The sequence below is a fragment of the Chelonoidis abingdonii genome, chromosome 9 (genome assembly GCF_003597395.2).
Source record: "Chelonoidis abingdonii isolate Lonesome George chromosome 9, CheloAbing_2.0, whole genome shotgun sequence".
NCBI classification, from domain to species: Eukaryota; Metazoa; Chordata; order Testudines; family Testudinidae; genus Chelonoidis; species Chelonoidis abingdonii.
Genome location: NC_133777.1, coordinates 11,906,844 through 11,919,765, shown reverse-complemented (window position 1 = coordinate 11,919,765; position 12,922 = coordinate 11,906,844). Strand labels below are relative to the sequence as shown.

Sequence of the window (12,922 nt, the reverse complement as noted above, 5' to 3'; positions counted from 1 at the left end):
TCCTTATTTGCTTTGCAATCAGCCCTGGAACAGCCTGGTACAGTAGCTGTGTGTTAGCGCTTGGACAGCTGGTGGCGGCCAGGCCGGGTCCAACCCCTCCTGCTTCCTCTGGCAAGGGGAGAAGCAGTTTTATGACGTGATCCAAAAGCAGACAATATTCCACCACAGGGAGGGAAAGCCTTAATGCCTAATCTACGAGGCACTGGTATATCTGGCAGGTTGTAATGACACAGGGAAGCAAGAGAGCCATGTTCCTATCTAGTCCTGTTTCTTCTATCTGCAATGAGTCAAAGGAGGAGATGCACTGTAGACCCAGAAGACTTGCCCATTAAGGTTGTGTCAGGGGAAGGACAAAGTCGTAATGACAGGACCGGCAGTAGGGGTTTTAGTGCCCTAGGCGCACGGCAATTTCGCCGCCCCATGCGCTGGTCCCGCGGCTCCGGTGGAGCTGCCGCAGTTGTGCTGCGGGAGGTCCACCAGAGCCGCGCAAGCAGCCGACTGTCCGCAGGCACAACTGTGGCAGCTCCACCGGAGCCGCAGACCAGCAGACCCTCCGCAGGCACGACTGCCGCAACTCCACCGGAGCCGCCTGCCACTCCCTCCGGCAAAATGCCGCCCACCAATAATCCTGGCACCCTAGGTGATTGCCTAGGCTGCCTAAATGGAAGCGCCGGCCCTGCATAATGATTTATGGACTGTATTGTAGAACCCAGGAGCCCCATTCAAGGGCCAGGACCCCGGGGTGCTAAGTGCTGTACAAACAGAGCAAGAATGGCAGTCTGCACAGATTCTCTCCCCTAAGCAGCTCAGGAACAGCCCCCACTCCTTTACGTGAACACACCTCTGAGGCGGGAAGGCCATCCGGGATGGAGAGCCATTTCATAACCCAATGCCTGCTGGGAATCTATATGGACAGCCTCAGCTCCACCAAGCACGGTGCTGAGAGCTTTGCCAGACATGTACAGATGCTGAAAGCAGTCTTGAGGCACAGAGAGCACCAGCTCCCCCAATTATGCTGGTGGATTTCCACCTATTTGAAAACTGCGCATGTTAGAGAGTCTCCGGGCTGCTCTGTTGCGTTTTTACTTTGGTCACTGAGTCGCACGCTCAGAGGAGGGGGAAAAACCTCCACTCTCCATAACTAAACCTTTACTGCCAACTGATCCTAGGCACTTTGGCCCAGATCCTTAAGGTATTTAGGCTCCTACCTTCCACTGAGATCAATGGAAGGTAGGAGCCTAAATACTTTTGAGACTCTGGGCCTCCATCTTCTTGCCTCCTCTCCAAACACTCAGCTTCTTTTATTCTGCCCTTTATTGATCCAGAGCCAACTGAAGTCAGTGGGCGTCTTCCCATTGTCTTTGGCTCAGGCCCAGAGACCTTTCAGGATAATAGAATCCTTTCTAACAGATGACTGGGCACCCACGTAGGGCCATACAAATGAAGAGAGTTCTACTGCTCAATCTGGAGACCGCCACAACACGGAGCACATGGGTGCACCTTCCATCACGGAAAGCGAGGAAAACTTCTGAAACTTCTTATTAAAAGCCAAGATGACTCACTTTGATAACACAATCAATCGAGATGCATCTCCCCAGCAAGCACGGAAGGAATAGCACCATGAGCGGCCTGAAGAAGAGACAAAACACAACAAGAGACTCTTAGGAAAATAGCAGAGGAAAATGTTGCTGCCAGGCCTCTAGACAACACAACATGCCCTCCCAATCCTCCAGATACCCAAGAACATTTGGGAGGCAAAGCTGTAGGTATGAGAGCAATTAATATGTGGACAAAAAAAGGAGATTGACAAACTTCAATCAGAGCTAAACTCCAGATGCGTTTCTACTCTGAAAAACAACTCTCAAAATGGCATGGAGAGGCTCCATACTTCTTGTATCTCAATCAAATCTGATCACTTTACAAGAGGAAGGAGATATTTTTCTAACAGCCAGTACCACAAACTCATCCAAGGCCCAGGTAGTCCAGCTGGGTTATTTCCTGCTCATGAATCGCCTCCTTTAACAAACATTATGCAGATCACATCCTGCGTTCACACCTTTGCAACCTCTGCTGCCCCAATTAGTCTTTGTTACAGGTGCACAAGTGAAGCATGGCTGCAGAGGAGTAATGGAGCAGAATTGGATCTGTATCATCAGCATCACGGGCAAGGATGGGTGAGAAGGAAAGAACCTAGCCTGCCATATGTCAAAGTGATCTGGGAAAGACTGTCAGATCCTGGGTTCATTGGGCTGGCAGTGAAGGGATTGGGGGAAGGGAAGGGAAGGGAAGGAGGCACTTTTCACTTGTAAGATGAGGAGAAAAGATTTGGAATCATTGACGTGTGACAATAATGGGACACACACACCCCATTCCATTTTAACAGATCCTTAGAGCAGAATCACACTTTCAGAGGATACAGCACTTGCTCCAGCCTCCAGCATCAGTAAAATAATTAAGGCCTATATAAATGCAGTGGCCTTTTCAGCCCCTCAAGGATGGTTGGGTTATAAGTAAAATGTGTTTGGTCTCATCCTACCAACCATCTGCACACACCTCACAATTGATTTGACACAATTAGCAGACTGTGCCTCAGGACTGAAACACCCAGTGTGAGTGGCAGCTTTCCATCTGCCCTGGGGGCCTGCCTGAAGCAACCCCCTTGGTGCCTCACTCTCCATTGCTTGAATCAGGGCAAATCTCCAAAGCAGACAGGCCTCTAGTCCCAACTCCATCACCACAGGCCAGCCCCTATCTACTGTGTCAAGTCCATTCCTCCATTCGCTCACTTCCAACTTTTCTTTCCTAAACTGAAGGCTGGACCAGGCCATGGAGCCAAATGGAAGCTACAGGAGGCCCCTGCATCAGAAGTTTCATCCAACAACAGGCTGAAATGGCAACATGATATTTAGTGCTGATGCCCCAGTGCCATAGACTGTGGAGCATAAGCTGAGCTATGTGGAGATAGTAGCACATGTCCCTGAGGCATTAGGCCAACTCTCCCTTGTATTCAGCCCTCACTGGAGCCTATTGTAGATTTCTGCTCCCCCGCTTTAACAGAAAACATTTCTCTACCACCTCACAAAACGTACACCACTTCTTAGCCCTTTCCCTGTTCTCCCCCAATCCCTCCTCTATAAACTGTGTGGAACAGAACTCCTCTGGCTGCCCTGGTTAAACAGTTAGGATATGATTCCTCCTTACCCCACAGCTTGCACCACACAGCCAGAGGCCCAGTCAAATGGCTTGGGGGAGAGGGGAAAGGGAAATGGTTGGGCCAAGTCGCCTGTTCTTAGCAGCTGCACCCTGGCACATCAGCAGGTCTCTGGCTTTGATCTTAGCCAGCTGATGGAAAACGTTGTTATCAATAGGTTTTATTAGCTTTCCTAGCCCAGGCTGAAAAGGAGTAGGAGCAACAATCAGGAAGAGCTATGATTACATAGCCGTCAATCCTGCTGAGATTACTGCTGTTGTAGGACTTAATTAACAGTTTATAACAACACTCATTAAAAACAAAAACCTCCACATAGTGCTGAGTTAGAATTCCCAGCTCAGGAATGTAATTAGATACCAGCTGTGCTGGGTAACTGGTCATTTCCAAGCAGCTAAAGACCCATTTGCTTCCAAAACAGAACACGGACCAGCAGGAGAGTTTGGGAAGAGGAGAATTGATACAGCAACTAAGCAACTCATACCCTTGACAGACCATATTAAAGCCCACATCTAATGGAGGCCAGAGCTTAAACATGTCAAGCTGTGTCACACTGAAGAAATTTTTGATTCAGTATAAGACCACCACTTTATGGAAAGCAGAAGATGATAATATTGCATACCCCAGTGTTCAATCACAACTAACTCATCCCAAACAAATCCAAAATACAGATAGTTCTACCCCAGTAATTGAAGTTTTCTCTTAATCCTACCTAGGAAGGGCTGCTTGAAGTGTGGTCTAGTATCCTGAACATGGGATTGTGAACCAGTGTTTGTGGGTTCCGTTCCCAGCTCTGCTTCTAACCCATATGCATCTGTAAAATGATTATAATACAGGTTTCACCTACCTCACCAGGCTGTTGTGAGGTAGAGTTAGGGTTTGAGACACTCCAAAAGGAAGCATGACATGTTATACAAAGTCACCCCATAGATACCTTCTGGTTCTGATGAGTCAGTGCAGCTGAGTTTCAGCTTTGAAATTTCAATCTCTTTTATACTGTACATTAAATTGAAGTCTACATGGAATACAGCATCTTAAGGCAGGATATTACTCATGCCTGCAGCTTGCACCTTAATTGCACCCTTCAGAGTTGGGAAGGATAACAGAACTCCCATCAATAAGCATTGAACAACTGAGCTGTTCCTCACTCAAGCAGGCACTTTTTACAACATATCCTACCACTGAATGGAGAAAAACCAGTCCTACTTTCCACGGATGAAAAAGAACATGCCATTCACTTGCATCAGTCTTGCTACACTGCAGTCACACGACCTAGAAGGAAGTGCCCTTTAACCCACTACTAGACAAACGCCACTATAAGTGAGGCACTAGATATGCCCCACCCCAAGCCTATGTTTGCTATAGGATAGGATTGGAAAGCTCCTATCAAGCCAGTCACTAGCAGAAGCACAGATCTTTCCTCTTAGCAGACAGGTCGAGTCAGCTGGGTTTCCATGCTAGAGTCTCTGCCATCATTTTCAGGGCAACCTGCCATGTCTTCATCCTAAACAGATCCCATGCCTGACTGGTGAATGGCATAAGATTTTAAGAGACTGTCTTCCCCAAAGTGCTGATTGCGGAGACAAAGTCACTCAGCCACAGGGATCATGGTCATCCAAAAGGAAGCCAGCTCTCAGGACTGAGTGCATTATAGAGCTGGGTGGGGACTGTAGACCAGGCATAGGCACCCCTGACAGATCTGTATAAGGGGTCCTGCAGTGGAGGATTCTCTGCAGCTTGAGGTCTTCAAACCATAGTTTGAGGACTTTAATAACTCAGACATAGGTTAGGGGTTCGTTACAGGAGTGGGTGGGTGAGATTCTGTGGCCTACATTGTGCAGGAGGTCAGACCAGATCAGGGATCTGCAACCTTTCAGAAGCAGTGTGCTGAGTCTTCATTTATTCACTCTAATTTAAGGTTTTGAGTGCCAGTAATACATTTTAATGGTTTTAGAATGGTTTTTATATTATAGACTTTCTATAAGTCTATAATATATAACTAAACTATTGTTGTATGTAAAGCAAATAAGGTTCTTAAAATGTTTAAGAAGCTTCATTTAAAATTAAATTAAAATGCAGAGCCCCCTGGACCGGTGGCCAGGACCTGGGCAGTGTGAGTGCCACTGAAAATCAGCTTGTGTGCCACCTTCAGCACACGTGCCATGGGTTTCCTACCCCTGGACTAGATGATCATAATGGTCCCTTCTAACCTTAAAGTCTATGAGTCTGAGAGTTGTGGAGAAGGTTGCTGCAGATTAGAAGCAAGGGGCATTGGCGGAGCTGTGGGAGGGGTCAGCACTGGACATAGGTCTGGACCCAAGGGCACTGGCAGAGCTGCATGCAGCCCTGGCTGAGGAGCGCCACAAAGCAGAATGGAAGGTCTCTGCTGTCAGGGTACCCACTCCCCGCATCCCCCAGGTGGTTAGTTTCCGGCCCCAGAGGCACCCAGTTCAGGCCAGACTGGGCACAGACTGTCCCCACCTCTAGGCCACAGAGCCAGGAGGTCCAGCCATGCCATGGCCCAACCAATTTTTGGCTGTTCCACACCTGAGGGGTGCTGTGCCCCAGCTCACAACGCCACTCACTGGGCTTTGGGGCTCAGGGCCAGGCTGCTGGGGGAGGAAGAGGAGGGTCGGGGGCGTGGGGGTGGAATCTGTGTCTCCCCCTTTCAATGGCGCTCGCAGCCCCTGCTAGCCTGCGCTATCCCGGGGCAGCGTTTCCCTCCCCCATGCGCGCTAGATCCGGGACGGGGACTCACCGGTCCAGCTGCTGCTCCCGCCGGCCCAGGGCTACACCTGAGCCTGGCCGCCTCCACCGCGCCCGCCCAGCTCCGGGAACCGATGCTCTTCGGACTCTCCCTGCAGGGTCCCTTGGCACCTCCCTCTCCGGCACCTCCACCTGCCTTCCCCCGGAGACTCCTCCCCCCGGCTCCGGTCACCGCCCCCTCCCCGGGAAAACCCTCTGCCCTCCGGCTCAGCCTGTCCTCTTCGCTGCACTTTCGGCCGTGTCTCCCCCAGCCCCCACAACTTCGCTCCCCCGGTGCCTACAGCCTCCCAGAAACTCCAGCCGTGCACGGATCCCGGCCGGGCTCCCGCCTGCCTCGCCTCATACTGAGACAGGGCCCCCTGTTATCGCTACTCGTTCCCCTCTCCTTCCGCGCCCGGATCCCTCGATAGCAGACGAGGCCGGTTTGATTTCCAGAGTCCTAGTTACAGAGTTGCAAAACTTACGTTTCACTCTGCCACGCTTCCCTGCTGTTTCTTTTCACTCCTGGCTCAGCGCTCCTCCCCCTCAACCACCTAGACAATCATGATCCCTGCCCAGCCCCACGGTTACTATACCCAGCAACCCCAGTGCATTACCTACCGAATCGCGCCCGGCTCTGGCTACTGCCTAGGCAACCAAACGGAAGTGCCACTCGCACAGGGGCCAGCGAATAAACACAATCTTCACGCCGTAGGCTGGCCACATGGCTTGGAAAAGTTGGAATTCGTTTGGGGTTTGGAGAAGCACAATTCTTGGCCCTCGCAGGGAATGGAATGACCAGCAGGGAGCTTGCCTTGCCGACAGGGCCAGGGCCCTTGCTCTGTTTATTGGGATACACGCCTGCCTTTGAGCCCCAGCTGTGCATAAAGCCCCGATGGATTTGTTCACACCAGCCACAGGTCTCTAACTTAAAACATGTAGAGAGACAGTAAAATACCAGCCTAGCTGACTGCCACACCAGCCAGTTGGCTTCCAGCTTCCCTGTCTGCCTGCAGATGTGGTGACAAACAGCATCTCTTAATACCTATGGTGGTTGGCCCTTGTAGCTTCTAGGCAATTAGAACTGATTCTCTTCAGAGGCTAGTGGTACTATTGTGTATTGTCATGGTTGGTGGTGCAATTCACGTTCAATTTGCATGATGCCTTTGTTCCCTGAGCTGGTAGGAGCTGCACGTACAGTAGGGGCACAATGTTCAAATGTTCAGTACTGGGAATTGATTTGTATTTTTCAGTGGAAATCCCTAAATCAATGCAGAACTAATATTGACAGACTTTAGCAGGTCTTCCACTCCTCCTTGGTCAGAACAATAGGAAAGGAATGAGAGTGGGGAATGTAAAATTGTGGGGTGAGGGATTTTAGGATTATGACACAGATGCAAACCCCTTCGCTCTTGGAAATAAAATTCTGAAAAATGCAATTAATTGCACTTCCCTTAAGGGGACACTACAAGCCTGAAGTTTTTAAACCTAACTTTTAAAATGACACTTTCTGATACACAATCCTTTCAATAGTATGTCCGGATATTTGAGAAAAATATTAAAAATGTGTAAGGTTTTTCTACTCCACTACTGATGTTTATATTTATAAGGGTCCTTTCAGCCAGGGAGAAACTGACTAGAACCCCTCTCTTGCAACTGGATCTAGGTAGGTAAGCCCTTGTGCCTGTATGGACCTACTGAAGTCAATGGGGCTTCAAACAGACCCAAGCATTCACCAGTGAGGATCCACCTGCAGGATCGGGGCTTGACCTATTCAGTGAAGCTCATCATCACAAAATAAACAAACTGAAAAAAAAAAAGACTAATATTTTCATTTGATAATTTCTTTCAGTGACAGTGATGCTAAGTGTTACCCGTCACTACAGTGGTACTATATTTCAAACAAGTATAATTTTCAAGTTGATGGTTTCTCTTTAGTGGCAGAAGACAGGGTACCCCACCATGGTATTAACTCTCTTACTCTGTCAATACTTACAACTCTTTCCCACGGACCCTAGTCAAGTGTCAAAATTTATCCCTATTTTAAACTGCATACAATTACCACTGACTTTATTCTGACTCCAAATATTTAATTTAAACTGATCATCATGGGGAATAAACAGGTAACATTAACCATTTGCCAATGTGTATTTTTATTCATTCTACATCACATATTACACTTTGCAGCACAGTATTTCATTATTAAATTGCTTGAAGCCATTTACTTTGCTGGACGCTGCTGCAAAGCCACGTGCAGTTTTCCAAATATACATCCCCTACCCAATATGATGGAAATGAAATTTCATTTTGTATTGAGAAAAACGTTCTAACTTCACTGCTTAACTGCATGGGCTCCAAACCCAGCAACAACAGCAAAATCGCCCAAAGTTCTACATAGTAGAGAAAATTCATGAAATCCTCAACAGGATCCAAAACCAGCATAAAGGCATGTTTTGTCCTTTTAAATAAACAGTGGTAGGTCACTGACCCAGGATCCCTTCCTTGCATTCAGATAGCACAGCTTCACCACACTTGGCAACTTCGGATCAGCTCCTGCAGTGCTTTTATTCCTTCCATGCTCTTGTCCTTCAATGCTATAGCCAGGAGAACAGGTTTGTTCCCAGCTTCCTGAGACACAAATGTCACCAGGTTTTTAGCACAAACATGGATGAGGGGCTGAAAAGCAAAGAAAACCACAGTCCTTCAATTGAGAGAATCTTCCCACCCTATTCATTCGCTACTAATGGAACGCTCCTGGAATATCTTTTAACTAAGCATATTAAGGACTTATCAATACTGGACTGAAACTGGATTTGCTGACTTGCAAATATAAAGACAGCCAGGTCTTTACATTCACCATAGACTTTGAATGGTATCATAGTCCCTGGTTAAAGCCACATAGTAATTTTGATAGAATAATGTAGACTTTAAAAAAAAAAGTGAGGCTACGGGCATTAGCAGGAGAAAAGGGATATAATTCCCTTTAATTGAGGTTTCTCTAACAAGTATGCCCAATTTGTCCAGAATTTACTTACATCCATCTTGCTACATATATTTATCTGAAGTTTATTTTTGTTTGGTTTTGTTTCAACACTGGTTTGTGCGTTTTGGCAGCATGCATCACCGCAAAAGGCTAGGCAGGAAGTACTTTGTTCTCATGTTAATTAAAGTCTTCCTCAAGGTTGTTTAGCTTAATTAATTAACATACAATACAAAGGAGCAGATAATGGACATATATGCAAGACTTGGGGAAATGAATTCTCCCATATGTAACAGGAAGAGCCACTAATTAACATAAGGTAATATCAGAAACGGAATATGCTCTTCTGCTCCATTTTGACCAGTGCACATCACACCAAGGCTGTAACCATCCTGTCTACAGGCAGACAAGACACATCTCACGTGAAGGAAAGAAGGGTGAGAACTACATAAAAATGAGCTAAAAGGAACAGGAACCTGTCACATCTCTGAGTTGTTGTCCCCCTCCCTCTTTCTTCCTCCCCTGGTTTGGGGTTAGCAAGCAACACAAGATCGTTCTGACTGCACTGCAAAACCAGGTAATCTTGCAGTATTCTGTAACTTTATATTTAGTGCCTGTCTAATTGATGTCTTCCAAAATATATGATTTTCTTTTCTTGTTTCTGCAGAATAGTCAATGAGAACTCATTTTAAGCCAAAATGAATTGGATAACTGACTTATCTAGGGTAACTGGTGGCAAGCACAGTTGGGGGGTGGGTGGGAAGCTGAAGTCGATTATGACAGAGGCAAAGGTTTGGAGAAAAAGAAGTGGTGGGATGGGAAAACTGACTGGGACATACACCTGAGAAAGGCTAGTGAAGGCCATTACCCTTGCTCCTGCACCACTGAAGACAATGGGAGCTGAAAAGCACCATAAAAATAACCAAGTATGAAGTGACAGATCCCATATATGCCTTCAGTGTAGATTCAATTAGACATTTGTTATTTTAAATGCCAGTTCAATGCCCAAGCTTTATTGATGAACCACTCTTCCCCTAGCACAGGATTCTTTAATCTTACCACTGCACAACTACATGTCAGCTGCTTAGCAGCCTGAGCAGGCTCAAATTTTGAGCTAGTGAGAGATTCCCCTTCAATCTTCAGGACCACGTGCTCTGCTTTGTACCTCATCTGTGCCCAGCAGCACTTTTGTGGTGAGTGAAGGTTTGCTGATGTCACTGGTTATTGTGCTGGGGTCCACAGAGACGAGTGTTCCCATCTTCCCATACTGCGTCACCACCACAAGAATGGAGTTGGAGAAGGCCGTGCACACTACTTCTGTTGGGACACCCCTCACCACCTCCTCTCTCTGCTTCGAAGTCACAATAGGTTTTGCTGCCATGGCAGAGGTCTTAATTGCTGAGTAAAAAAATATATTAGTATTAGATATAAAAACAGTAACTAAGGGCCATAAAAAGGCTTAATATTTTCATTAAATTTAAAATACCAGTTAAGTTGTTTTAATGATATAAATATGCCCAGCGATGTAAGCAACAGGTGCAGCTGTATATAAATAATCAGGAACATCTAATGCCTGGGTGTATCTGACTCAGAAACGAATTTTAACTGCCCACCATTACAGAGCTACACCTAGGCTAACATACAAGTTGCTATTTATAGGTTTTTATGCCATTCATAGTTTGACACTGATTACAACTGTTTTTGTGTCACATACAGCAGATCATATAGTCTATTAGGCTTGGGTCTTGACTCCCAAAGTGAGGTCTCCTGGTTCCTACTAGAGCATGGTTTCTCTCAAGCAGTGGCGTAGCCAGCATGGGATATTTGGGTGGGCCCCGATTTCGGGTGGGAAAGGGCAATTACAGGGGTGGGGGGAGAGACTGGGAGGGCACAAGGGATGGGGGCCCACCTTCCCTCACCTCCTGCAGCTGGGTGATGGATGGACCCTCTGGCCACGGGCTCGCCGAACACAACCCAGCTCTGCTCCCCGGCTCCCTTCCAAGTCCCACTGCCAGGCCTGGCTCCCCCAGACAGCGACTCTACCTTTTCTGAAGATCTTCTCTACCGCTACCGGACACTCGCTTGCTTGCTTTCCTCCCGTTAGTGGATTAGCCACCGGGCCAACCCAGACCCCCGGAAAAATGGGTGCTCCTGTGCCCCTACCCACTCTGCCCATCCGACACTCCTGCCAGGGATGGGTGGGAACACCAGGGCTTTCCCCGTTCTACCCAGCCCGGGCAGGGGTGCCAGGCAGGCAGAGTGGAGCAAGACCAGCACCCTAACCCTGACAGGAGTGCCGGGCAGGTGGTCCGAGTGGGGCAAGCGCTGGGGCCAGAGTAGAGCCAGGAGTGGGCCTGAACGCTAAGTGGGTGGGCTAAGTGTCTACACCCCTGCTCTCAAGATGGATCAAATCCAGAACCATTTTGTCAAACTTCCCAAATATTGAGGATTGAGATAAAATGGGGCTAGCAGAACCACCCGTCTTGTGCTTAAGGGCACCCCTTCTTTGGAGCCTGGTGTTCCCAGGCCACTGATTCCCATTTTGCACCCGTTTTACTTTGACCGAAATCCCGGGGGAAGACTTGGGCTGATCACTCACAGCCACAGTGTCTCTAACACCCATTGCTCCCCCACGGACAGACCGAGGCTGGGTCGGGATCACACCAGGATCCCAACCCCCGACTAGACCCTGAAGCCAGGCGCTGGCTCACACCGTGATCCCACCCTGGGCAGGGTCGCGCCCGCCAAGATCCCACCCCCGGGCTGGGCCGTGGGGCCTGCGGAAGGGTCGCGCCCGCCATGGGCCGTGGAGCCCGGTAGGGAGCCGTGGGCCCCACCAGCTCCAGCTCTCGCCCAGGCCGGAGCTCACCGGCAGCTGCAGCCGCCCCGCCTCCAGGCCCAGGAAACCGGGCGCCATAGTAGGAGCCTGGGCCGGGCCCGGCTGCAAGGCGAGACCAGCCCGGGGCCCGCGCGGAAGAAGGCGGCGACCGAGACCAGGGCCTGCCCGCACCGCCCTCACCCTGGCAGTTCCGCCGCGTCCTCCCCTCTCCTGCCCGGCGGCTCCCTCGGTCACAGGCCGCCGCTGCTCCCGCCGAGCCCGCTTTCCGCGCTGGGCGCCGCCGCTGAGTCACTCTGAGCCCGCCCCAGCATGGGCGTCACCCCGGGCCCACGGAGCGGGGAGCCTCCTGCATCCGGGCCCCTCCGAGCAGGGAACCTCCCCTGCACCCCATGCGGCCCCACGGAGCGGGGAGCCCCCTGCATCCGGGCCCCTCCGAGCAGGGAACCTCCCCTGCACCCCAAGCGGCCCCACGGTGCGGGGAGCCCCCCTGCACCTGGGCCCCTCCAAGCAGGGAGCCTCCCCCACACCCCATGCGGCCCCACGGAGTGGGTAGCCCCTGCATTGGGCCCCTTCAAGCGGGGAGCCTCGCCACACCCCATGCGGCCCCACGGAGCAGGGAGCCCCTCTGCACCTGGGCCCCTCCAAGCAGGGAGCCTCTCCGCACCCCATGCGGCCCCACGGAGCGGGTAGCCCCCTGCACCCGGGCCCCTCCGAGCGGGGAGCCCCCTCCATCCAGGCCCCTCCGAGTAGGGAGCCCCCTGCACCCAGGCCCCTCCGAGCGGGGAGCCTCCCCACACCCCATGCAGCCCAACGGAGCGGGGAGCCCCCCTGCACCCGGGCCCCTCCAAGCGGGGAGCCTCATGCGGCCCCACGGAGCAGGGAATCCCCCTCCATCTGGGCCCCTCCAAGCAGGCAGCCTTCCCCGTACCCCTTCCGGCCCCCCTGGGACCTCTCCAGTCCCACTGAGATGGGAGACCCCTTGCATCTCTCCGGCCCCATCAAGTGGGGAGCCCTTCCTTCATCCAGGCTCCATCCAATCAGGGAGCCCCCCATCCCCTCCGGTCTCCCCTGCATCTTGGCCCCAGTGAGTAGAGAGTGCCCCTCACTCCCCTCCTGGCCCTGCCAAGTGGGGATCCTGCCCCTGCACCTC

General features: G+C 50.6%; 1 protein-coding gene across 2 annotated transcripts; it reads right to left on the bottom strand.

Moving 5' to 3' along the window:
- Positions 1-8,087: 8,087 nt before the first annotated feature.
- Positions 8,088-12,078, bottom strand: PSMG3 (proteasome assembly chaperone 3). 2 transcript variants are annotated; one of them, XM_032794085.2, is made up of 3 exons: positions 11,953-12,078; positions 10,099-10,331; positions 8,088-8,629 (listed from the first exon to the last, which is right to left on the bottom strand). In XM_032794085.2, exons 2-3 carry the CDS (start codon positions 10,312-10,314, stop codon positions 8,477-8,479), a joined length of 369 nt encoding a protein of 122 aa, XP_032649976.1. In that variant the 5' UTR covers positions 10,315-10,331; positions 11,953-12,078; the 3' UTR covers positions 8,088-8,476. The 2 variants fall into 2 exon arrangements, with proteins under 2 accessions (XP_032649976.1, XP_032649977.1); XM_032794086.2 differs by lacking the exon at positions 11,953-12,078 and adding an exon at positions 11,803-11,917.
- Between the last annotated feature and the right edge of the window lie 844 nt (positions 12,079-12,922).